This window comes from Ochotona curzoniae, unplaced genomic scaffold (genome assembly GCF_017591425.1).
Source record: "Ochotona curzoniae isolate NIBS_2020 unplaced genomic scaffold, NIBS_Ocur_1.0 scaffold_2476, whole genome shotgun sequence".
NCBI classification, from domain to species: domain Eukaryota; kingdom Metazoa; phylum Chordata; class Mammalia; order Lagomorpha; family Ochotonidae; genus Ochotona; species Ochotona curzoniae.
The window spans coordinates 1,950,555-1,977,933 of record NW_024467095.1 but is presented as its reverse complement, the minus strand read 5'-3'; the positions used below and the strand labels follow the sequence as shown (position 1 = coordinate 1,977,933).

General features: G+C 43.4%; 1 protein-coding gene across 2 annotated transcripts; it reads right to left on the bottom strand.

Moving 5' to 3' along the window:
- Positions 1-2,377: 2,377 nt before the first annotated feature.
- ZNF800 (zinc finger protein 800) lies at positions 2,378-27,379 on the bottom strand. 2 transcript variants are annotated; one of them, XM_041002000.1, is made up of 6 exons: positions 27,263-27,379; positions 26,660-26,779; positions 18,712-18,807; positions 8,925-9,068; positions 6,234-7,926; positions 2,378-5,072 (listed from the first exon to the last, which is right to left on the bottom strand). In XM_041002000.1, coding segments are annotated over exons 2-6 (1,995 nt in total). In that variant the 5' UTR covers positions 26,721-26,779; positions 27,263-27,379; the 3' UTR covers positions 2,378-5,071. The 2 variants fall into 2 exon arrangements, with proteins under 2 accessions (XP_040857934.1, XP_040857933.1); XM_041001999.1 differs by having other exon boundaries at positions 2,378-7,926.

The window sequence follows — 27,379 nt, the reverse complement described above, 5'->3', positions numbered from 1 at the left end:
ACGTGTGGCAATAAAGTTCTTTGATGCAAAAAATGTTTAAATACAAAACAAAATCCTACATTTGGAGATGTTACTTACAGAACTGTTTTCCAGCTTGTGCTCAGAGTGTGTGAGGTGAGGTAACCAAGACACAGAATGTTTTAACTTGAATGTCATACAGGTGGTCATCTGTGGACTCTACAACTTCACCAACTCATCTAGCTGCACATCACTGCATTAAGCTGCCAATGAAGTAATGCAATGAATATGCAAATTGCATGCTAACTGTCGTCAGACCTGGGTCAAGCCTCCTCCCATCGTGAGAACCTGAGTAAATCCCTGGACTTCTCTATGCTTTATAAACTTCCTGTTCCATAAAGGAAGAACCAGGTCTGCTCGTAGTGTCAAGAGCATCCAGCAAGTGTGTATTCCATAAATGCTCATGACTAGCTATTACTAACAGTTCTATTCACTCCCAGAGACTCTCATTCTAATACTTGTAGTATTTTCTAAACCAAACGGAACTCAGCAACAAGAGAAAGTTTGTAGGTTTTTGAGAAGCCCTGCAGTCTGACACCACTTGCTTTGGTATCACAACTAAACATTTGTTTACAATGCCTGTGTATACATGAAAATATTCGAGGCACTGTACAAAAATTAGCAAGACAGTCTCTGATATTAAACATATACCACCAGGGATATAACCGCTGAGTGGGCGCTCACAGCACAATGTTTTACTCAAGTAGACTCAGGTCTTTAAGTTCCTCTCTGTCTGTGGTGTCACACTGGTATGTAAAAGCAGCCAGGAAATTAATCTTCCAAATCCAGAGTAAAGAATTCAAGATTCTGGGGGAAGTAAACTGCATTTTCCACATCTTAACTTCCCCACAACAGATAGAGCTATCTTGGTATTAATCAGCTGTTAATTAACCAAAAGAGCAAGAAGAGCTGGAAGCTCAGAGATGACTCAGGAGCAGGACCCTAGGGGCAGCTCTATGCAACAGCCAGCTAAGCTGCACACTATCAGAAGGCTGGTTCATCTTGGAGTTCAGTTCTCTGCTAACGTGCCCAAGGCGACACCTGCACTTGGGGTCCCACCACCCCCATGGGAAACCAGGGTGTACCTCCAGGTTCTGGCTTCGGCTTCAACCAAAGCTTGCCGTGAGAGCTGTGTGCGAAGTGAATCGGCAGATGAAAGACCTGTCTCTGTCATTCTGCCTTTCAAATCAAATGCTTTTTTTTTTTTTTGGTGGTGGTGGTGGTGGAGGAGAGGGGAGTTGAAGAAATTAACAGGAGAAATGAAAAAACAATTATTTTAGGTGAGTAAAATCTACTTTTATTCTGCATTCTACTATGTACCTAATGCCTTAGAAACAACACAGCTTTTCTTGAACTTGCAGACCCTTGCTCCTTTTCAATCCCAAGCTCTTAAAGTCAGGGGCGGGGGCAGACACCTGCAGCCCCCATCAGTCCCTGAGTCCGGCTCCTGCCTCAGGCTTGTGACTCCAGACGGGGAGGAGTGGGGAAACGCAGCAGTGTAACTCAAGGAACTGGCTCCCTGTTACCCACGTGGAGGAAGACCTGGGTGGTACTCCCTGCTCTGACGACTACAGGCAGCTGCGGAGTGAACTAGCAGGTGGAAATACACTTATATTTCTGTTTCCTTAAAAAAGTAACGCTTTATAAAAGTCAGAAAAAAAGAGAAATAACAGAATACACAAGGATTTTGTTTAAAAGCATAGCCAACACCATGTGGTATGTATTTTAGGGCACCATTTCAGATCAACTATGAGTGTCATGGCTAAATCAGTCATAGTAGTCTAGGGATTCCATTAAAAAAGTAGCTTTCACAATTCCAAACTAAGGTTCTAGAAAACTTCCATAGGTCACTGAAGAAAACTTAGAAGCCAAACTTATACAATGTTAGGAACGTCCCTCTCTTTCAGTCCTCATGCTGTCTGAAGAGATCATTTGCTACTTCACAACTGAGAATGGCATCCACTTGTACACTATTTCCATAGATATCTGCTATAACACACAGGGAAATGCCTTCCTCCCACAGCAAAAATTGCAAGACCCCTGGCCACAGCATCCAGATGTTCTTTAAAGCACACTAGGCAGAAAACCCCATCAGCAACAGGACATACTCCTCTAATACAGAAAAGCTGCAAAAAATGTAACCCTTATCAACCAAAACATTTGGCTCATATACACAAAAACAGCCTAAGAATTAAACATGGGTAACTGATATATTCTTCACAAATTTTTCTCGGTAGCAAGGGAGAAAACAGCCATAAACAACAACAAAAATTGCGTATTCAAGAAACATCTAAGGGAGAATCCCAGGGCCTAAAAAACTGTGTCACATAATGCAATATAATAAAAAAAAAAAGGGGGAACATCTACATGTACACTAACTGAACACCTGCCCAATGCCAGTCCTCAGCCACCCGTCTCCTCTAGATCATTTGCACTATCCAAACTCAGAAAGTTAAGCCACAAGCTACACCTCTCTCCTCTTCCACATTTACAAATGAAGATATCATTAGAAAAAAAAATGAAATCCTACAGGAAAATTTAATCAATAAAGTGGCAACAAAGGTAGATATGACTTATATAGCCCCAAGTAAGCCTTAATTCTTTATCTGCTCATTATTCATTACAACAAAATGCCACACATTTACTTTAGAACACATCTGACAGGTGTGGCATATTCTCAAGGGCCCAGGTTTGAGCCTCTGAAATGACAGCACTCGAGTCACACTAATCAAAAAGGAAAACTGAAGCCCCGACAGGAGAGGACAGGCACTTCTAGTGGGTCCTGCCTTGCTAAGCTGCCCCCTTCAGCCCTTGCTGCTCCTGTGTGTGATAGCCACAGATTTGGTTATCAAGATAAAATGTTCCCAGTATCTCCAGGCCTTTCTAATTCAAGTTCTAACATGCTGTTATTTTTTCTACATGATCCAGGAGAAATCTTTCTGACAGTCTGTGGCACTCTCATTTTCCCCTTCTAAATTCTGGAACTAGTACAAAGCAGTCATACTGGCAAGGGTTTGGTAGAATATGGGTAGCTGGAGCCAGGGAAATTCAGCGAGTGGGCTTCCTGCCTCCAGCATCAACAATCTCCCCACCTTCCCTGCAGTATTCAGCAAGTAAAGCTGAGCAGGCAACAAGCAGAAGAGAAAATTCAGCAAGACCTACCCCACTGCTTTTTAGAAACCCTCTTATCTTTTCACTGGTTACAGGTACTTAAGTCTGGAAAAGTATCTTTGGAATATGTCTTGTGTGCAGGAATGCATAAAAGATAACACCTTGCAAAAGTCAAACATACAGGTTTAATAATGTGCAACTAATGAGGATGGTTTATAAATGAAATACCACCTACACATTCAGTTCCCTAAATATAATATACTATTAGTCATTATAGTCAGGCTTATAGGTACAAATCTACCATTTGTGGAAAAGTAAATCTGTTTTTAAATTAAGGAGAAATTATTATTCTATTATTTAGAAATAAAACTGTCAGGATATAATTCAAGTGTAGCTGCTCACAGTCACTGAGTAAGCTTAAATTCGATAATAAAACATTTACATTTCAACCAATGCACCTTTTTGAAGCACATTTAGCTGAAATAACTTTGAGTCTAGTTTATTTCCATCACATTTTTCCAACATTTTCCCAACAAGAACACGTACATTCAACAGAGAACATTTCCAGCAACAGTTACAGGCTCTCTAGTTCCGTTCACAGTATATGTTTAGTGCAAAGCACTGGGAAGGGTAAGTTTTTTCATCTATCAAAGCATTTTATTATGACCTGTGGATCCCCAACATTTTTAAACGTTATACAAAAAGTAGCTAGGTGGACAGGGTCCTTTCTAAGTACAAGTGTGAACCTGTATAAAAACATGGTATATTTTATGCTGTTCCTTTTAAATTTTGAATCTGACACAAATTTCTTAAAAATAAGATTCCCTAAAAAATACAAAATATTACTGCACAGAAGTTTGCCCCAAATTTCATATAGATAGATGTGCTTCTGTTTTTCCTAAAGTCTTGATTTTTAAAAATGCCAGGAACTCATTATTGTCTAAATTTTACAGTCAGGTTCAAATATTATCAAATGGTCACTTAAGATATTTCTTGGAAGAGGAAATCAAGGTTCATCCGCTCGTATTCCTTCTTGAGCGATATTAAAAGGAACAAAGTCGCCTCGTGAGAAGTGCTTACACACAGATTGTCTGCATCCACCAAGTACCAGCAAGCTGTGCACTACTTCCACATCAACATTAGAAAGTGGGTGTGGCTCTTTTAAAAAAATAGAAACTGAAAAATAAAGTTGCATCTATCATTAAAGTGCTTTGTATAAAATTTCAAGAAAAATTGGGGAATGTTTAATTTCCACAAAATCTTCAGATGGTTACAAATAAAAAAAAAATCTAATGAAGCGTTCATGAATGAGCTAGATTTTTCCTGTAGTAAATATTTTAGAGAATATCTGAACATTTAGTGCTAGAGAACAAGTTAGAAATAAATGGATGTAAAAATTACAAATATTTAGTAAGCTAAATATTTATAATGTATTGATGCTAATTTGCCTTTTGTTTCTATCATATACTAAAAAATCATTATAATATATATATATATATTTATGTACAATCCAGATAAAACTTGTTTCCAATAAAGTGAACCCAAACTGAAATTATTAAGATATGAAGTCTTTTATCAATTAAAAATTGGTACTTTCTTCAGGGTGTTGATCCCTTTAATAACAAATTGCTTGGAAAACAAAATTTGCAACTATTTGTAGAAACTGCAGACCAAAAGCACAAGGTCAAGGTGGTTAGCGGATGGCCTGTGATGACGACAAATAATGTCGCGGCTACTGCCAAGTGCTGGAGCAGGCACTGAATCGAGTGGTTAGATGGCTGTGAGTTTAGTCAGAAAACAGCAGTTACAGTTGAGAACTTATGAGAATATTTTTCTTTGTTTCCTCATAGTACCATGTGAAGATGTTTAGTGGTTCTAACACCAACTTAAAGTCTTTCCACAAAAATGAACTCCAACCCTTTCCGTACATCACTTGACGTTATCTGAGGAGAAATGGGAATAAATGAATACTTTTGAGTTTACCAATAAAGCCTTGCTTTTAAAATCATACAACAGTAAATGACTTCCTAAGAGGATAGATTTATATTAAATTTTCTATACAATTAAAAAAGTGTGATAATCAAATCGCAGCATTTAATCTATTCAGCACTCAAACTAAGCATTTTGCTTTAGGACCTGACCCTGAAACTAATTAGTATGTATTAACTACACTAAATGCCTTAAAGTCAGGGACACAGGCATTGAAGGTAAATTTTTAAAATACATACTTTCAAAACAACTGCAGGGAGTCTACTCATTATGGTTTATTGCATTTCAGAAATCTCAATTTGCTCTAAGCCTCCTAGAAAGTATCTTCTTCTTACAAATAGGTATTTTACTTTTCATGTAAAATACAAATATCAAAAAAGACTTTCCCTACTTAAATAACTGCTGAGGTGATCACTAAAAGAAAGGAAAAAAAATACTGGACCTATTAACCATTTTTCCGTAGTTATAAACTGAGTACAGTAACAGGCACACACTCCCTCCCAAAGAGCTTTTGTTTGCATCCCCTGTCCTCCTTCACCTGGAAGCACTATTTTTAAAGTAAAAAAGTAATCACTAATCATTCTAAATTCAACTTGGGGATAGTTTCTTTCTCTGAGTACAGAACTTTATTCAGCCATCACAGATTAATTTTTACAATAATTACAGTGCCTCAAAATATTATTTTCCTATAATTGTTGCCCTCATTAAGTCATCCTAATATATTTTAACTTTTCTAAAATGCATTCATTAGTAGACTAAATCAATCAAATTAAACCTGTGCAAAGTTAGTTCAACAGAAGACTTCTATTGTAAACATAAGCCAACGTAAAATGCATAAACTTCACAGCATGAGCAGGAGAGCACCGGGGCTGTGCCGTCCACCTACAGCTACACTGCAGCGTCCGGGCAAGGTAAGCTCGGCAGGCTAATTTCTGTCCCCAAGCCGCTGCATTAAAGGTCACTGAAGAGCTAAAGGCAATACGCACAATACTCTTGCAGTTTCCACTGCCCTAAGAAACACACAGGTGACAATGAACCCCAGCTATCAATTATGGTCAAACGCTTTTTTAGTTCGATGGAAAGGGGAAAGCAAAACTCTGTTAACTGTTCCTCACCAGACCAGAGCCTTAGATCTTGTACTTCGGCCTTTGGCTTTGTTGCCTTCGGGTGAATTGGAAGCATTTGCCTTATGGGTTTTCTTATGATGTTCAAGGTAAGTCTTTTTGGCAAACGCCTTTCCACATTTATTGCATCTGTGAAGGGAAAAGTTTTTTGTGACTTTCACTTCGATACCGACGTCTGCTACGTCATACTTTTTACTAGGAGAATTAGAAGTGCCATCGTGTTTTGACTCGCTATGTTTCATTTCATCCCTTGAAGGGCCTCTTTTTGCCACTTTATTTAGGACAAAATCAATAGGCTTTTTTATAGCTCTGATCTCTAAACTGGCTGTTATTTTCCCAAGATAGCGAGATGATTTTTTATGAACTACAGTTATGTGTCGTATCACGTCACGTTTCCGACGAGTTTCATAAGTGCAAAGAGGACACTTGTAGAATTTCACATAAATGTTATTTCCATCTGTGTGCAACTCAATGTGTTTAGTCAAGTTTTGTTTGGAAGTAAACTGACGTTTACAGAGTTTACAGTAAAGTTGCTTAAAGTCAAAGCCAGCTGAAAGCTTTGGCTTCCTGGTTTTCTGCAGGCCGCCCGTAGCCGCCGGACTAGGCGATGCAGCACTGTCGGAGTCTTGTTTCAGTTTATTTTTCTGGGCAGCCGGTGTGTTCTTTTTTTCAGTAGAGTGATTTGTCCCCTTTAATTCATTCTGTGGAGGATGGGTAATGGGAGGGGCTGTAGATTCTGTAGAATCTGCTGGTTCAACTTTAACTTTTATTTCCGAACTGTTGGCAGTATTATTAGGGCCTTTCTCTCTTTTAGAGTTCGTTCCAGAAAGAGTTATCTTGTGGACAATTTGCATATGTCTTTTAAGCATTATTTGTGAACTATATTTCCTCTTGCAAAGCAGACATTTGCATGCAGTTAAATTGTACTCGGCTTTTGAAGATGACTTCTGTTTTCGATTCTTGAAAGATTTTTTAGGAGAAACAGAGTCCAAGAACAAAGGTTGCCCAGGCTTTGTTGCTATATCAGGAGTAATTGAATCCCTCCTTAGTCCTCGATGAACTTCATCAAAATGCCTTCTCACATTTGCTTTCGTAGCAAATGACTTGCAACATACGGGACAACTCCTGCTTAATGGAACCAGAACATTCTTAGCGCGTCCTTTAGAGGACTGGTTTGGATTCTTCCGTGTCTCAATGTACTTTTTTAGTTCCTCCATCTTTTTCTTGTGCACTTTTCTTATGTGGCGACGCACACCCCGTCTAGAATTGAATTCTTTTCTACAAAGACAACATATCAACTGGTGACCGAAATCAGAATTGTCAGAGGTTTCCACGTCAGCCGAGGATTCCGGAGGCGGCTCATCCGCTGCAGGTGTGGCTTCTTCAGCAACAATCTCAACCGGAGGAGGCTGTTCAGTTTCCACATCGGTGTCTGTAACTGCTACTGTTTTAGACTGCTCAGTGCTAGCTTCCTGTATCTGAACTTCAGTCTGTTCAGCAGTGCTGCTTGACTCCGCTACTTCAGTAGGATTATCGGTCCTTGAAATATATTGAAACACTGCGTTTTGATTTGTTTCTATAGGTTCCAGCTTAATAATATATTCTCGCTTGTCCATATTTGGATAGATGGCTTCTAGGAGATCACTTATGGCTTGGCTTTGTTTATCATTTACATCAGGAAGGTCTGTTAAGAAAAAAGAAACACTACTTCAATCTGGAATAATTAGCTTACTCTAGGTTGCTATTTGGAAATATATTTGAACCTCTTCCTTAACATTTATCACTTTACTGGTTCATATTTATTTTTATAAGAATATTACTCCTTCATATTTTATGAAGATAAAAATTAATACTCAACAAACTAAAATTTGCCTTCATTTAAATTCTCAACCCAGCACACCACTGTTAAGGAACGGTGCGATCAGCAGAGTAACTTCTGCTTCTTCAAGTGCCTTTAGAGAAAACATCAGCATATAGGTGTCCTAAACAGTAAAAACAGGATCTCACGGTTTTATCTCGTTATTCCAGACTAACTAAGGCAACTCAAAGTTCTCACAACTCAAGATACATAAAATATTAGCCAGACGGCGTGGCCTAGCGCCTAAAGTCCTCGCCTTGAATGCGCTGGGATCCCATATGGGCGCCAGTTCTAATCCTGGCAGCCCCACTTCCCATCCAGCTCCCTGCTGGTGGCCTAGGAAAGTAGTTGCGGACGGCCCAAAGCCTTGGGACCCTGCACCCTTGTGGGAGACCTGGAAGAAGTTCCTGGATCCTGGTTTCAGATCGGCATAGCACTGGCCGTTGCGCTCACTTGAGGAGTGAATCATCAGATGGAGATCTTCCTCTCTGTCTCTCCTCCTCTCTGTATATCTGCCTTTCCAATAAAAATAATAAATAAATCTTTAAAAAAAATTTGAATTAATTTGTTGGAAGACACACACTTATACACAGACTTTACAGATGGAGGCTCACTCCCTCTTTCACTCGCTCTGTAAATCTTCCTTTCAAATAAAGTCACATAAAAACACCAAGTATCTATGAAACTGAGCATGAGATTAAGTATTTCATTCTGTTCATTATCAAATTATTATAATATTGATACTACTGTAATGCAAATATATAATCACAGTATAACAACACTTAGCAATAAAAGGCACAAATGAATATACTAATAAAACTTACTGTCATCCATCTGTAAGCTTGGTGGGCAGTAGAATTTTTTATGTGTAATTAAATTTGGTAATCCTCTGAAGAGACTGCGACATAATTTGCATTCAAAAATAGTGTCCACATCTTTTAACAAAATATGCTTAAGCTGTTTAGTTCCTGAGGAAAAAACATAGGAAAATTTAACACAAAAGGGAATTTTCACATGCACTCTGAAGCTGGGGAGCCACGGCTGACAATCCAGAAGCAGTTATTCTATCAGAACAAAAGCTCAGCTTAGCCATACCACACCACCTTCAGAACTAAGTTCTAAATATAAACTAAGTCCTAGCAAAAAAGCTACGATCGATGCAAACTGGGACAGCTAAGAATGACTTTTTTTATTTCAACCAACTGATTCCTGGGACACCCCCAGGTAGTGGTTGTGACATCCAGTTGAACCTTTCAACAAAAAGTAGCAGTAAAGCCACATTAACGTCCCGTAACGGATCTGGAGAAGGACAGGAAATGATATCCCCCTTCCTGTGAAGCACCTTGGCCAGCTCAGCCAGCCCCTCTCTGCATTAGGAAGAAAATAAAATTTCCAAGCGTATTCCCTCAATTCCTTGAAGAACGTTAAGCTTATCATAGGATTTCCCATATCGTTTCCTTAAATTCTGCTTCAATTACTTTAGGTTCCCGGCCAATATGAGATTATGGATATTTAGTGCTATTGGAGGGAAGCTTTGAATTAAGAGATCATTTTGATTTGCTTACTCAAAGTCTGTCTCCCATAAAACATAAAACATTTAACACAGCTGCAATTAATTAAGCACTGATGTGATTACTGTTACACTGTCTACTAGATTATAAACTCCACTGATGATCTCGCCAACAGTTCAGCTCTGATAACACTCAATCAGGATTTGCTCAAGCAGTGCTGGCCAATCAGTGAATCCAAGCTTCATGATCAAAGATCAAAAGGTAGAAAGAAAGACAACAGTAATCTAATCCACCAGGAACAAAATACACAAAGATTTTTCTTACACTACCTCCTACAGGTTTTTAATATAAGCAACTTGATAAAATTGATCCGCACTGTGTTATTAATGTGCCTTTAGTTTCCTCAAGTAAAAAAAAGAAAAAGACAATGAAATGCCAGCGTGTGGCATAGCTGTTTGCAACACCGACATCCTACACTGGCCCATGTCGCGCCCGCTCCTCTTCCTGTTCAAGCTGGCTGCCTAGGAACAGTGCCTGGCCCCTGCTATCCGCTGACAAAACCCACTGTTGTGCCAATATGAGGAAAAGCAGTCGGGGGTGGGCACTAGGGGGAGGGGAATCCCAGACTATTCAAAATTATACCATACAGCTAACCATACTCAAAATTCACAATCCTAAAAAAAAAAAAAAAGAAAAGAAGCAAAACAAGAAAAAAAAAACAAAACAACAACAAAAAACAAAATTCACAGTCTCATTTTAAAGGCACCGAGTTGTAACCAACCACCTCTGGAAAGCAACTGCCCATCCATGGTTGCTTTTCCCACTCCTGTGCTGTGGAACACCTGACTTTGCATGCCCACACCATTCACAGATATGAGTAGAAATTATTTGTGCCACCTCTAGATGAAGGTTTTTAAACAATTGCTACTTCTTGGTTCCCTTTTTTTCCCCAACTACCAGCTGGATGCAGAGCCACAAGGTGATAGAAACCTTGGCCAGAATCATTCACAACAGAGACATGTACCAGAGAGAACTCTCCATTTTGGACTCCTATCTTAGACACATAACCTGATTCTGGAATTCACAGGGCAAATACAACTGCAGATGTACATGTTTATGTGTATGTGTGTGTAATATAAATGAATAAACTTCCACTTTATTTAAAAAAAAAAACCCTAGCCTGGCTTCAGCCTTGCCTGTTCTGGCCACTGCGGCCACTTTGGGAGTGAACCAGGGACTGGAATACCTCTCTGTCACTAACTCTCTCAAATAATATATAAATAAACCTTTTCTTTTAAAAAAGTAAATACTGACATAAAGAAATAACCTAGTTGCCCTGAAAATACCCAAAAGTTTTACAATTAGCTCTTTTTTTTTTTTAATTGCAAAGTCAGATATACAGAGAGGAGGAGAGACAGAGATCTTCCATCTGATGACTCACTCCCCAAGTGACTGCAACAGCCGGAGCGGAGCTGGTCCAAAGTCAGGACGTAGGAGCTTCTGCCGGGTCTCCCACACGGGTGAGGGTCCCAAGGCTTTGGGCCATCCTGTCTGCTTTCCCAGACCACAGGCAGGGAGCTGGATGGGAAGTGGAACTGCCAGGATTAGAACCGGCGCCCATATGGGATCCCAGCGCATTCAAGGCGAGGACTTTAGCCACTAGGCCACGCCGCCAGGTCCGACAATTAGCTCTCTTAATAGTATACAGTAGGGTCTATAAAAATATTTCAATCAAATTATTCAATCAGTTGTAGTACAATTACATGATATTTTTAGAGTGCACCATATTATTATTTTTAAGACAGGTCAGCCCTCAAAGTTCTACTGCAAAAGAAAACTATTTCTCAGACCTTCATTGTCAGATTCCAAATCTGATGTTATCTTAAACAGCTATGCAATCTCTGCACTTTGGTTTACCTAGCTTGTATAACATAAGGAGGTAAAACTCATCTTGAAGAATTATGAAATGAGGGGCCAGCATTGCAGCACAGCTCATTAAGTCACCACCTGCAGCAACAGTGTCCAATAGGGCTATGAGTTTGAGTCCCAGCCACTCCATTCTGATAATGTGCCCAGAAGGGCAGCGGAAGATGGCCCATGTACTTGAGTCCCTGGCACACTAGCTTCAGCTTGGCTCTGGCCATTATAGCCCTCAAGGCAGTGAGCAACAGACCGAAGACCTCTCCTTCTCACCCTCTCTGTAACTCTGCCTTTCAAGTAAATAAACACATAAATAGTAAAGGAGGGAGGGAGAGACGAAGGAAGGAAGTAAGGAAGCAAGCAGTGAGGGAGGAGTGAAGGGAGAAAGGACAAGTAGGCCAGCATGGTTCACAGGCTAAGCCTCTGCCTGCAAGTGCCGGCATCCGCTGTAGGCACCAGTTCATGTCCCTACTGCTCTGCTTCCCATCTAGCTCCCTGCTTGTGGCCTGGGAAAGCAGCAGAGGATGGCTCAAGGCCTTGGGACCCTGCACCTTCATGGGGGTACCCAGAAGCTCCTACCTCCTGGCTCCTGGCTCTGGATCAGCTCAGCTCCAGCCCATTGTGACCATCTGGGGAGCTAACCAGCAGATGGAGGATCTTTCTCCCCGTCTTTCCCTCTCTAAAAATTTGCTTTTCCAATAAAAGTAAATAAATCTTAAAAATATATATATATAGAAAGAAAAGAAAATGTAAACCTAAGTCCCAGAAAACTTCATTCATACACTTGAATTTTTATTGGAAAAAATGTAGGAAAGCAAGTTTATCAACGCCAGTGGGAACAGAAGAAATTCTGCACACTGATTCTGTAAGCCTGCTGTACCCAGACTACAGATTGAATTTTGTCTTTAAAAATAATCATTCAATATTGAAGAACACAGAAATAATATAAACTAGGTTTAACTGAAGCTTTAAATACAAAGTACTTGGTAGCAGATTTAAACCATGTTATAGTAAATCACAAGTTATACACAGAGAAAGCAGCCAAGAGTACAAATCGCCATAAAGTAGATTTCTCCTTTGTTTACCAGCTTCTCTCAATCTTATCATACAAAAAACCTTATTAATTTCTTATTTGTTCCACCCCCAGCAGTAGGCCAGCTAGCAAAGTATAATGAAGAGCATACCGCTAGGAGGCCAGGCAGGCACCTGAGTGAAGCACAGAGAAGGCAGCCGCACGGTTACAGGCGATGGCTCTCCTGCCTTCCCTTGGCTGGGACACTGCCAACAAAGGGCTCGTCATCAGCCACAGTCACAGAGTTACATCCCGTAGGAAGTATCTATTTACTGTGAATAAACACCTAAAACTTATCTGTCTCTATCACAAATGCTCCCCCTCAATACACAGACACACACAGCTATAGACACACCAAGTTCCCTTCACTTCTGTAGATGACACCCATTATCTCTTTTTCCCTCACTTTGCAGGCTTCATTTACACATGTGCATCCCCCAGCCACCTCATTCTCCCTCCCTATGCTAACTCTTCAAATCTAAAGGTACATGGAAAATTCTCTGGCACTTCCTGTTTTTAAAAACCCTTCAAGTATACGCCCATATGACTCTGTACATCTGAACTAGGTCATCCCCCTACCTTCTAACAAATTATTTTTCTGTATACATATTAAATTGGAAATCCAGGTGAACACAGTCATATCTTTGATATCCACACTGAACTCCCAGCCCTCAGGACAAATGTAACAATCTTCTGAAATAAACAGGGGAGTTCAAAATTGTCTTAAAAGATTTTCTAATTCTACCCTAATAACATTTTACAAATGAGAAAAAGGAAATTAGTTTTACCCACAAATAGAGATTTCTATAAAACCCAACAATTTTTTCCTTTGCTGCTCTCAACCACCATTTAAAGTTCCCAAGGCAGGCATGTGTCCTCATGGTTTACAGGCTGGCTGAGTGCGTGGGTTCGACCCCACTCCAACACCTGACTGTCGCTCCTTCTATGCAGAGCCTGGAAGGCAGCCACCGGGTCCCCTCAATTAGCTTCCTGCTGCAGGAAGGAGACGCGGATGGAGTTCCTGGTCCCAGCTCCAGCCTTGGGCCTTTTCAGCCGTGTAAGGGTGAACCAACAGATGGTGGAGACAGGCAAGTTGCTCTCCCCGGTTCTCCTATTAGGTCTTTAACAAAGAAACAAAACAAAGTAAAGCAAACCTTCCCTCCCGAGATGAAATAATTAAAAATAAATTAAGCAAAAGTTTTATATTTGTCCATAAGGATATAATCACTTTACTAACAATCAGCTATCATTCTGATTATTCCGCTCACTTAAAAGTGGCCACAGCCAACTAGCCATGCCTAACTACAAGTTCCTATCGTCCAAGACACATAATCATCAGATAACATCATTCCTCCACACCTCCTGATCCTGAGAAACAGATCCGCTGTCTTCCTCACAATTAGACCTTTTCTTCTATTGCTTTCTTGCCTTAGGTTTTTAAATTATCTTATAATTCACTACTGTTGCTTACATGGACCACCAGACAGTATCTTCACAGTGATGATTTATTTCAAAATCAGGGTCACTCAAAGATGGAAACGGCGAGAGAGAGCTGGATCTTCCACTCCCCAAGTGCCTGAACTGCCAGCACTGACCCAGGAGGGTGCCCCGTGTGAGTAACAGGGGCCCAAACACTTGGGTCATCTGTCACCCTCTTCCCAGTCAGCAGCATGGAGCTGAATGGGAACTGGAACAGCCAGGACTCAGACTAGCACCTTCATGGGATACCACATTCCACAAACCATGACGCCAACACCACCAGTCAGTATACCAAAACAAAGCCAAAACACAACCCTCAAAGGGTAAGGCGTATGCCCCGTTTTTATCCATACAGGTGATCAATACAAATAGCACTTGGCTGCTACAGACTCACCTGAGTTTAGTCTTCCTCAGAACAACTGCTCACTGTAACATCTAACCCAACAGTGCATGCAAATTTGTTTCTTATCAAAAAACTCCTGAAGGGACTTCTAATACCATCCATTATAGGGTGGGAGAACTTTTCTGCCAATGGTCATTTGGACATTTATAATGTCATTCATGGGCCCTACAAATTAGCAACTTTTAAAGAGAATTAGCCTGCTACAGATTTACTGAATTTCAAGCCCCTCATGCAAGACTTGGCAGCCCCAGACCAAATGATTTTGAAGGCCTTACATGGCCCACAGTCCCAACATCCCCCACCCCTGCAAGAACTCAAACATAAAGCAAGAAACTTAAGAAAATCAAATTGCTATACGGAAACTGTCCTCTGTATATCTGACTTTCGATAAAAATAAATAAATATCTAAAAGATAGTTAATACCTAAAAATGGTACATCTTTCATTTGTTATTTAAATTTTTGTTTTGGTTTTAGGAGGGTTTAAAGAGAAAGAAAAACTAAGATCAATAGCCCTTTCAGCAGTGTTTTTGCTATAACTCGTATATTTGTTTATAATTTGTTTTTTATTTTCATTTCTTCAAAAGCTTATTTCTTCACTGACTCATACAGTAGCATCATTTTCTCCAAGAAAGTTTTTTATTTTCTTTTTCATTTCTTCAGTGACACATTGGTCATTTCGTTGCATGTCATTTAACTTCATGGCACTGTAATTTTTTAAACTTCATTCCTGCTGTTGATTTTGTTTTATGGCTCTTCCTTTAAGGGGCTGTATAGCAACCGTGATAGAGTATGCATCTCTACTTCCAGATCAAAGACGGATTCCCAATGGAACTGTTAAATATATCCTTACAACAGGATGCTGGACTCTCTGCCATTATCCACGCCCAAAACGTCAGAACGCACTTAAACAGCAGAATGATGGACTTACAACTGCTTATAAAGGCCTATACTATTGTAATAAAATAAGGAAACTCGGGGGGCAGGGGAGGAAGTTTGGAGGGGAATAAGGGAAATCCAGAGCCTATGGAATTGAATCGTAAAATTTTTTAAATTTTTTAAAGTTACAAACAAAATAAAACTTGAAGAAAAAAACTGAAGACACAGTAGCAGATGTGATCCTGAAGGCTGAACACAGCAGAGGGCAGACTGCCCCAGGTCAGGCACAGCGCCAGCAGCGTCAGGAGCCAGGGCCGAGCGCACACAGCCCACGGCCGCTCTCACAGACCCTCTGAGAAGGCAGAGCTCCACCTACCGACTCAGGTCCAACCACACTCCAATCTACTGCACACAGCAGAGTTCCGCAACAAGGGACAGTCTGCTACCAACACACTGCAGGAAAAGGAGCCTTCAACCTCATGGAAAACAGGTATCATGGAAACACTACGCATGGATTTCACACACTTTCACATCAAAATAAACCTGTATTTTACTTGTGTTTTACACATACGTTTCGAGGTCCCCCGTATGTGTGTACACACACAGGTTTCTGGAACAGGACACACAGCCAGGCAGCACAGCTGCTGAACAAAGTGGAGCTGAGTGACAGAACTGTAACAACTCCTTTTCACTGTATTCCCTTTGAACCTTACTACCTTTCGAGTCACAGGCCCATGTCACCTATTCCAAAAAGAAGAACCCATTTAATTTAAGAATCAAGCAGACAGTAACAGATGCTTAAGTTGTAATTTAAAGCCAAGAAAACAATATGAAACAAAAATCTGAAGTACAAAGCAAAGGAAATGGGTCAGAAGCAGTCATCAGTACAACATATATGCAGTTGGTGCAGAATTGAAACATGAGTCAACTCTCGGCAGAGAGGCCATTTGTGCGCTTACACTTACACAGGACCTAACTCCAGGTCACTTACATCCTTAGTAGTGAAAGCCAGTTCCCTTCCTGCCAACGGCCTAGGAAAATCAGTGAAAGGCAGCCCCGATGATTGGTCCCTGGCACCCAGCGGGGAAACCTAGATGACGCTCCTGGCTTAAAACCAGCCCAGGGCTGGATGCCGCATACATCTGGGGAATAAACCAACAAACTGAAGACTTCTCTGTGCCTCTCCCTGTCTCTCAATAATTTTTTTTTTAGCATAAGATTCATTTATTTTAATTGGAAAGTCAGATTTACAGGGAGAAGGGGAAACAGAGAGGAAAGATCTTCCGTCTGCTGATTCACTCTCCAACTGGCCGCAATGGCCAGAGCTGAGCTGATCCGAAGCCAGAAGCCAGGGGCTGCTTCCAGGTCTCCCTCGCAGGTGCAAGGTCCCAAGGCTTTGGGTCGTCCTTGACTGCTTTCCCAGGCCACAAGCAGGGAGCCGGATGGGAAGTGGGGCAGCCGGGACAGGAACCAGCGCCCACATGGGATCCTGATGGATACAACATGAAGTAGCACTAAGCTACTACACCAGGCCCTTGTTTTCAACCCTTACAAAGAAAGGCACGTATTTCTTAAAATTTCAGATTCTAAAATATTAATTCCCTTAATATAAACAAATTCTTTTACCTCCCAACATTTGTTTCTTAAGACTTCCATCTACAGTACTCATAGTATTATTTCTATGTATATTTAATTTAGTAGATATTTACTGTGTACCAGTACCTATCATTACGGCAGATGATGATACATAAATTATTTTTAGGCACTTATTTCTTTTTGCTTTGGACAATTGTCCTTGGTTAACAGTAACACATTAGTAGGTAAAATTCTGTTTAAATATAGTTAAATTTGTGCTTGCAGGGACAGTGTGTTCCTGGAATTCCAGAAGAATGGTCTGCTTTTGGATTTTCCCTTTTATAATACAGACATTCTGTAATGAGATGCATACGAGGCTCCAGCTTTTTTTACAGTCACTCTCATTTACTTGCTGTAGATTTTCTCCCTAAAGTTTGCAGTTCAGCACTAATATGATTCTTTCATACTGTTTCACTTTATTCTAGTGAGATTTGATGAACAAGTTAAACCAGGCTTTCCCACAGATCCTGGAACTATTTTAAAAAACAATACGTGTTTTACAGAATGTTGTCTCCACATTCCTTGTCATTTAATTTTGGGAATTAAATATTTAAAGATATCACTTTTCTTAGTATAATTTTGATTAGGTTTATTTTATTTGCCATTTATTGCCTAGTTAAAGAAGCAATACTATGATGAGTAACCTGAAATGATGTAATTTCATACTTGTTTATGTTTATATTTTTTAAGTGATTTACTTGGTTTTTAAAGAATTATTCATGACCCAGCATGATAGCCTGGTGGCTAAAGTCCTCGCCTGCATGTGCCGGGATCCCATATGGGTGCCAGTTTTTTTTGTTTTAGTTTTTGTTTTTTAAAGATTTATTTATTTATCGGAAAATCAGATATACAGAGAGGAGGAGAGACAGAGAGGAAGATCTTTCATTCGATGATTCACTCCCCAAGTGAGTGCAACGGGGTGCCAGTTTTAATCTTGGTTGCTCCACTTGCCATTCAGCTCCCTACTTGTGGCTGGGATAACAGCAGAGGATGGTCCAAAGCCTTGGGACCCTGCACCTGCATGGGAGACCCGAAATAAGCTCCAGGCTCCTGGCTTCAGATCAGCTCCGGCTACTGTGGTTACTTTGGGAGTGAATCAGCGGACAGAGGCTCTTCCTAGGTCTCTCCTCTCCGTATATCTGACTTTCTAAAAACAAACATGAATCTTTAAAATAAATAAATAAAGCACTGGGTTGCAACCACACAAACATAGTACAAAACCAATTCTTATAATAATAATTAAGCTAAACAAATACACATTAGGACATGAGGACTAGAACATGTCTTTTTTCTAATATTATACTCTATTAATGACAATGAAACTCCAGTAAAGAGAGGATATGTCACCCAAAGGTGATAACACCCTAGAACAGAGACAGCTGATGGGCAGTCTACAGTGCCAGCTTACAGAAACCCAGGAAAGGTACTGCATTTTCAAAGAACACACCAAAACCCAAGACCGGACTTTTAGCAGACAGAGCTCTTCCCGCACATACACCCAATGGATTTCTATTCTGTTAAACTAATCATTTCATTTTAAATATATACTAAGGAGTAAAAAGTAATTTCTAGAACAAGTCAATGCTTATTCATCCACTTTCTAAAAATATAACAATCAAAAAGTTCCAACAAAATCAACATATATATTTTTAGATTATATCTAAAGACTTCTATTGTTTAAAAATTGAAAAATACAATCCTAAAATATTCATACCTGATCGAAAGCATTCAATTATTTGTTGAATACCAGACTTGGATGTCTGTAGTGGCTGCTGTAACAAAGGAGGATCTCCAGGCTCCAGGATATAAACTACATGGAAGACAAACACCCACCCCAACCCCACAAGAGAAGGGTTATTTAAATCATTTATTATAAAGCACAATGATCTGCACATTTACACACACATTAACTCACCATCATCTCTGTAAAGCACTAATATATCAATGCCTCCAGTAAAAGCTAAGTTAAGTATATTTAAGGCCAAATACTAAGCTCAAATGTAAAGAAAGATCTTACTACTTAATACATATTTACATTTTTTTATTTCCTTTAAATAGGAGTCACTATATTTAATCAAAATTCTAAAGCAATCATAGCCTAGCCATACCTTAACAACATCCCCAAATCCTCTTGGTAATCTGATATACCTTTCTGGACAATTATTAAGAATAAAAATCAAAACTCCTTTGTCAGGAAGTAATGTGACAAGCACAGGACAGATTCGCTGCAGTACTCTAGGACTGTATGTAGCTAAAACAAATCTGCAAGTGTCTAAAGGGCTCCCAGCAGACACTGTCAGGAGCAGGGACCATCCAGCCTGCTGGCCCTGCAAGGACTGCATGGCCACGCCAGACCCTGCCAAGGCATCCAATGGCAGGCAGAAGGTAAACTCAACACCTCATAAAGTTACCCTGATAATTCTGTACAGCCCAACGACGTTATAAATACCCAAATCAACCTTGATTTAAAAAAAAAAAAAAGGTTCTTCCCTCGCCCCTTGGACTAGACTATGAAATCCACACACAACAAAATATTACAAATAATATCAAGTTATGGGAGAGCATAAGCTAGGGGATGGCGTGGCAGCGCGTGCAGCTGCCCCCTGTAACACCAGCACAGACATCCAATGGACACTGGTTGAATCCTGGCTAGCACACTTCTGGTCCAGGTCCCCGTTAACATGCCCTGCAGAGCAGCAAAGGATGGCCCGACTGCTTGGGCCACTGCCGCCCATGTGGGAGAGCTGGAAGAAGCTCCTAGCTTCAGCCTGGTCCAGCCCCGAGTGGTGTGGCCATTTGGGAAGTGAACCAGAAGATGGACGAAGACATCTGTCTCTCTGTGATTGCTTTTCAAATAAAGCAAATTTTTACAAATAAAAAAAAGCGGGGGTGAGAAAGGTGCCATGGTGTGATTTAGACTGCTGTCCGTAACATTGCCATCCTATATGGCACCAGTTCAAACTTCCGATTTGGTCCCTTACTAAGCAGCGGTCCCTGGGAAAGCAGCGGGAGATGGCTCAAGTGCTTGGGCCCCTGCACCACGTGGGAGACTGGGAAGAAGCTCCTGGCTTCAGCCTGGCCCATCCTCAGATGCTACAGCCATTATGGGAGGAAACCAGAGGATGGAACGCTGTCTATTGAATAAAATAAATGAATCTAAGCAACAAGAACAAGAATGCATTATGCAGAGCTAAGTGCACGCACAACAAAGGATGTCTGAAATAGTTAAGCGGTGCCAGTTCTGTGGCATAGTACGTTAAGCCTCTATCTGCAATGCCACCAGTTTAAGTCCCGGCTAGTCCACTTCTGATCCAGTTCCTTGCTAATGTGCCTGAGAAAGAAACAAAAGATGCCCCAAGTCCTTGAGCCTCTGCACCCACAAGGAAGATCTGGAAGAAGCTCCAGGCTCCTGGCTTCTGACTGACACAGCTCCAGCCGCTGTGGCCATTTGGGGAGTGAACCAGCAGGCAGATCTCTCTGTCTCTCTGTAAATCTACCATTCAAATAAAAATAATTTTTAAGAAAATTGTTATGTAACAAAGTTTTCAAAATATGATCTATTTTGTAATATACACTTGGATTCAAAAATGCATAAATTTAATGTAGACATGTATGGATACACAGATGCCAGTTTTTAAGGGATACTAACACAGTTTCATACAGGGTGGGTGGGTTTATAGGGTAATACTGTCTGACTCACAAATTCCTAACTTCAGAGCCAAGGCTTTCAGAAATGTATTACTTTAGAAAGAATATGCTTTAATCATCAATAATTTTTTTCCATTTAAAAATTTTTAAATTTATTTTTATTGGAAAGTCAGATTTACAAAGAAAAGCAGAGACAGAGAGAAAGATCTTCCATTTGCTGGTTCGCTTCCCAAGTGGCCACATGGACTTAGCTGAACTAATCCAAAGCCAGGAACCAGGAGCTTCTTCCGGGTCTCCCACGTGGGTGCAGGGTCCCGAGGCTTTGGGCCGTCCCAGGCCACAGGCAGGGAGCAGGATAGCAAGTGGAGCAGCTGAGACTTGAAGCAGCACCCACATGAGATCCCGGTGCATGCAAAGTGAGGACTTTAGCTATTAGGCTACCACGTCAGGCCCAATCATGAAAATTTTTAGGGATTGATATCAGCCCTACTTCTAATCCTCAAACAGCATAAACAAACAGTAAATTATAATAACATGAAACAAAGTGGCTGAAAAGAAAACCTGGCTTTTCTATCAGTAACCAACTACAGAAGACTGTGACTGAGAACAGACCCTTGGCTTTACTCGTTTGTAATATGCAATTAGAGCATCACAGCCCAGGCCCGCCGGCTCCGTGCGGGACACAAGGATGACTTCCGCCATGCGAGTTTCAGTGTTCCCGACACCTGCTGCGCTAGCTACAGGGAGTCGTACTCTCCTGCAGGCCTCCAGTCTGTGCTCAGTGGACATGAGAAAGGACCAAGTCAATTCATCCCTTAAAAAGTTCTAGCTTACGAGACATTTTAGGGGTACTTAAAAAAAGAACACACACACCTCATTTTAGGAACACTTAACACAGGTACCAACCACAGTCACTCCAGACTGCTACATTCAACGGTTTTTTTTTTTTTTTTGTATTTACTAGATATAATCAGACAAATTAAACTCCTTGATTTCTCTCTCCCCTCACCTTTAGAATAGGGACTTAACATAAACCATAGCTAAATCATAGGGCTGTGTCAGGACTAAACGAGCTAATGCAAGTAATCTACTTAATACAGAGCCTGGGCCCGGCACGGTAGCCTAGTAGCGGTTAAACTCCTCTCCTTGCATGCACCATCATCTCATATGGGCACTAGTTCCAGTCTCAGCTGTTCCCCACTTCCCATCCAGCTCCCTGCCTGTGGCCTGGGAAAGCAGTCAAGAACGGCCCAAAGCCTTGGGACCCTGCACCACATGGGAGACCCAGAAGAAGCTCCTGGCTCCTGGCTCCTGGCTTCGGATCAACTGAGCTCTGGCCGCTGCAGCTACTTGGGAATTGAGTCAGACAACGGAAAACCTTCCTGTCTTTTCTCCTCTCTGTACCTCTAACTTTTCAATAAAAATAAATAAGTCTTAAAAAAAAAAAACTTAAAAAAAAATACACAGGCCCAGCATGGTAGCCTAGTGGCTAAAGTCTTGGCCTTGAATGTGCCACGATCCCATATAGGCCCCAGGATAGTGTCCCAGCAACCCCGCTTCCCATCCAGCTCCCTGCCTGTGGCCTGGGAAAGCAGTCAAGAACGGCCCAAAGCCTTGGGACCCTGCACCCGCGTGGGAGACCCGGAAGAGGCTCTGGGCTCCGGGCTCAGCTCCGGCTGTTAGGGCTGCTCGGGGAGTGAGTCAGTGAACAGAAGATCTTCCTCTCCATCGTTTCTCCTCTCTTACTTTACAACAAAAATAAATAAATCTTTAAAAAGAAAAAAAAAAAAAAACACAGAGCCTAGGACATAGCAAGCACTCAATAAATTGCCTATCACCTCATATCCATTTCCACTTGCCTAACAGCAGAAACCAGAAAACTTTATTTTCAAAATCTAAGTAGAATTCAATCTTTCAGAGAATAGAAGTATGTAAATGCACTAATAAATAATATCAATTTTCATCATTTGCAAATTATAATAACACAGTTTTTCATTAGTAAAATAAAAAGTAAGCTTCAAGAGAGAGGGTGAGGACGCAGGTGGGCGCCATGGGACAGCAGCCGACTTGCTGCTTCGGGCACCCAGCACCCATTTCAGCGGGCCTCGCCGCAGCCCCAGCTACCAGCTGATGCAACAGAAAGGACAACGGTGACAGCCAAACACCCGGTCCTGCCACCGCGTGAGAGCCCAGCTGCAGCTCCAGGCTCCTGGCTTTGGCCGGTCCAGACTGCTGGCACCTGGCGAGTAAGCCAGCACATGCAAACTCAGCATCTACCTTCGCTCTTCCTGTCCGCCCCCGCTCTGCCCCACAATTCCTCTGCCTTTCAAATAAAACATTTTTAAATGAACCAAGAATTTCAGAGTGAAGAATGCAACGCTTCAAGGTATGACTCCAAAAGCAGCACACATTTAACCAGAGGATGGAAAGCAGCAAGGATGAGGGAGCAGTCACGGGCAGACAGACTCCTGAGACTCGGCGTCTCCTCACGCCGGCCCTCCAGAAAGCTCTGCCACACCCAGGGAGAGCAGCAGCATGTCCTGCCCGTCGCTAGGGCAGGACACACGCACGTCCTGAGACAACGCTCGTATCGCTTGCACCTCCACTTGGTATATTCTCCATTTAAAAAAACATCTTCATTTGCAAACATGCTCCCAGTCTTAGAAACCCTTACATGTTAATTCCTCTTATACACCCTACCATCCCTGCCAAGGTTGGGCCCATCCAGGTTAGGAACCAACTAGAAACCGGAAACAAATAGTTCCCTGCAACACAGCCCTAAGCCTTCAGGACACTTCCCTTCATCCGTTCAAGAACACACTTGGCAGAAACTCTCGGTCACCTGGAATCACAGCCTTCACATATCTATGTGTGACACCCGGCCTTGTTAGACGGGACCTGGGGAAGCAGGGAAAGCATAAAAGAAAAAGCACCGGCCTCGTGTGGGTCGCTAATGGTTACGGCAGGGTGTCACATCATTCTTACTTTGGAAGGTTTGAGAATTTTTGCCAAAATGTTTAAAACTTAATAAAGACTCCATCTGGGTCTCCCCCATGCGTGGCTGGGCTATGGCACTGGGGTCTCTCCCACTGCTCTCCCAGGGACGGCAACAGCAGAGAGTAGGAGGGATGCCACTTGGTACCCAAATAGGATGCCAGCATTAAAGCCAGCAGCTTAACCTGCCACCGTCACCATTCTGGCCCCTGGAAAAAAAAAAATTGCACAAACCACTAGGCCTAGAAACAAACAAAAAAAATCAAGCAACAACAACGACAAATCACCAGGCCTATACCAACCAGCACCCCTCACTAAAAAGGGGCCCACCCCATCAAGGTACAACAACCTCCTCAGGAACACACCGCTCTCACTGTTCAATCCAACTCAGGACACATCCCAGGACAGCTCACTGAGGAACTGCCCAAGCATCGCACCGTCCTCTTCCCTCCATCTGAGCTTCACCTAAACACCACCACCCCTACCTCTTCTCTTTCAGTCTTGGGAACCTCCAGGACTCTCAGCAGACACCCTTCCCCGACATAATGACAACACACTACCCCATGACCACTTCTACCTTCCCACCAAATTAAACCTTCTCAAAATGCTTAACTTGGCCAGGAAAGCTAAGAAGTAATAACTGCTTTAGATCTGGTAAATCTTGCAATTGACCTACATTAGAAAAACCTTCTAGTAAAAGAAAGAAAATTTTATATTAAAGCAGTTTATCTGATACCCTTTCAACGGGTGGGAAAAAAAAACAAAGACCCAATACATATGAGAGCACTCAGCTTTAGAAAACATCTCTAAATAGATTACAGGGGCCAGGCGCGATGGAGTAGAAGCTAACCCTTGGCCCTGAGGCACCAGCATCCTCTATGGGTGCCATTTCACATCCCGGCTGCCCCACTTCCGAGCTCCCTGCTTATGGCCTGGGAAAGCAGTAGACGATGGCCTGTGGTCTTGGGGCCCTGCACCTGCATGGGAGACCCGGAAGCAGCTCCTGGCTGCTAGCTGCAGATCTGCTCAGCTCCAGCTGTTGTGACCACGTGGGGAGCAAACCGGCAAATAGAATAGCTTCTCTTTGTGTCTCCTCCTTTCTCGATAAAATTTGCCTTTCCAATAAAAATAAATACATCTTTTTTTTTAAAATAAGAGATTAAAGTCTCTTGAGAAATGTTACTAGTGGAAAACAATAAAGCATGGTCGGAGCCCAGCGCGGTGGTGCAGTGGTTAAGGTCCTCGTCTTACACACCCGGGATCCCATATGGGCGGTGGTTCTAATTCCGGGGGCCCCGCTTCTCATCCAGCTCCCTGCCTGTGGCCCGGGAAAGCAGTCGAGGACGGCCCAAAGCTCTGGGACCCTGCACCCGCACGGGAGACCCAGAAGAGGCTCCTGGCTTCGGATCGGCATAGCATCAGCCATTGCACTCACTTGGGGAGTGAATCATCAGAAAGAAGATCTTCCTCTCTGTCTCTCCTTTCCACCTTTCCAATAAAAATAAAATAAATCTTTTAAAAAAAAAAAAAGCATGGTCATAAACTATCTTTGCATCTCATCCATCGCTTTTGCCTTTGACATTCTCCGGCACCTACAGCTATTCAATAACACAATGTTTAAGCAATGAATATACACAGAAACCTCTCCCTAAATGAGACGCCCTCATGAACTTAAATGCCTCGGAAGTGCCCTTAGGACAAATGACAGTGAGTCAGTGGAACTTAAATCCAAAAGCCATCATCCACATCCTTACTCTTCAATGCCAGCAGCTTCATTCAACACTCAATAAAACAGGAGATCTGTCTTCACTTCAAGCACACAAAATATGCAATTTAAGTCTATTCTGAGGGCACAGGCACGTTGGCTCAACTGGCTAATATTCCACCTGCAAGTGCCATCATCCCATCCGGACATCATTCATGTCCTGGCTGCTCCATTTCCCATCCCGCTCCCTGCTTGTGGCCTGGGAAAGCAGTCGAGGATGGTGTAAAGCCTTGGGACCCTGCACCCGCATGGGAGACCTGGAGGAAGCTCCTGGCTTCGGATCAGCTCAGCTCTGGCCATTGTGGCCGCTTGGGGAGTGATCCAGCAGACGGAAGATCTTTCTCCCTGTCTTGCCTCTCTATAACTCTGCCTTTCCAACAAAAATAATTAAATCTTAAAAAAAAAAAAAAAGATGCCAAAAGGTCAAGGGTAATGGAATAAACTGGATGTCATCCTAGAACTGCCTATTTCAGCCTGACGTAGTGGAGCCTGAAGTACGAAGTCCCTTCTCGAGCATGCCCAAGTGCCCCCCTTTCTGTTCTCCCATTACTCACCATGCCCATTCAAAGAATCCTACGGTAATGACACCCAAGTGCATGTGTGTTGTGATAAAAGGAACAGCAGGCAGAGGCATAAAGCAATCCTAAAACTACGTGAGAAATGCCAAGCACCCACTTTCTGCAGTAGCCTGATGAGCTCCGCGGGAGCCAGCGATGCTGCCGGACCCCGACCGCCTGTCCCAAACTCTGCCAAGGCTCTCAGGAGAAAAACTATCCCACGTTTATCAATCTGATTCAAGTTTGCAAACACGTTTCCCTGCCATAAACTCCACGAAAAGAGCAAGCAGCTGCACTCAAAATAACCTACATCCTTCTCTAGGCTGAGGAGACTGGATCCTGTGCACATGGTATGTTCTGTGCAGGCATTTGTTTTGAAGGCTGCACTGGGCGACGCCTGATTTCTCCTCGGAGACTTGCACACGCGCCTTCACCCAGAACCCATCTCCGAGCGGGCGGGGCTGGTGGCAGCCTTCCCCCAGGGCGCTCCCTGGCACGCAGCACCTGTCCGCCCTTCCTTCTGCTGGGGCTCTCTGTTGCGGGGGGCAGCAGGGCGCCCCTCGCTGCGGGCTGCCACCTGCTCCCGCGGAAACGATCCCAGGCGGGACTCGCAGGATTGCAGGCCCACGCGGGCCCCGCCTGCACGGGCTCTCTGCTGCAGGGCGCGCGGGGCTGCCCGGGGAGCGGGGGGCGCGTACCTGGCTCGCAGCAGCCGTGGTGGTGGTGCTCAGTCTGACAGTACTTGTCCCTTAAAGGCATTTTCGGCGGCCGCGACCTACTTTCCTTTCACTGGGAGAAGCTCTTCATCGCGCCCTGCCCTGTGGAAAAGCGCGCACACTCGTCACGCAGCCCCGAACTCGCCTCCCCTCCGCGGCCCCCACGCACGCCCGCGGACCCCGCGGACCCCCGCAGCCCCCCGCACGGCTCTGCGCGATTCCGGCCCGCTGCAGGACGCCCGCTCCTCCGCCCGGCTCGCACAGGTTCCTCGCCCTACCCGGAAACGCGGGCGCTCGGCGGCGCGGGGCGCAGGCCTGGCGGGCGGCCGGGCGGCGGCTCGGGGGCGGCCGGCGGGGCGGCGGGGGCCGGGCGATGGGCACGGCCGCCCCCCGCGCGCGCCCCGCGCCCTCCGCCGCGCACGTGCGTCCGGGGGGCTCTCCTCGGCCCAAGCCCGGGGCGCCCGGCCGGGGCGGCGGGAAGCAGGCCCGCGACCCCCGGCCGGCCCCCCGCCGACCCCGCGAGGCCCAGCGCGCCGCCCCGGGCTGCCCCTCCGCCGGCGCCGACGCGGAAGCGCCGCAGCTCACCACGTCGGTCTGCGGGGCCGCGGCTCGGGCGTCCCCCGCGTCCCCCGCGTCCCTCGGCGTCCCTCGGCGTCCCTCGGCGCCGGGCCGGCCGGCTGACAGGAGCACCCGCCCGGCCGC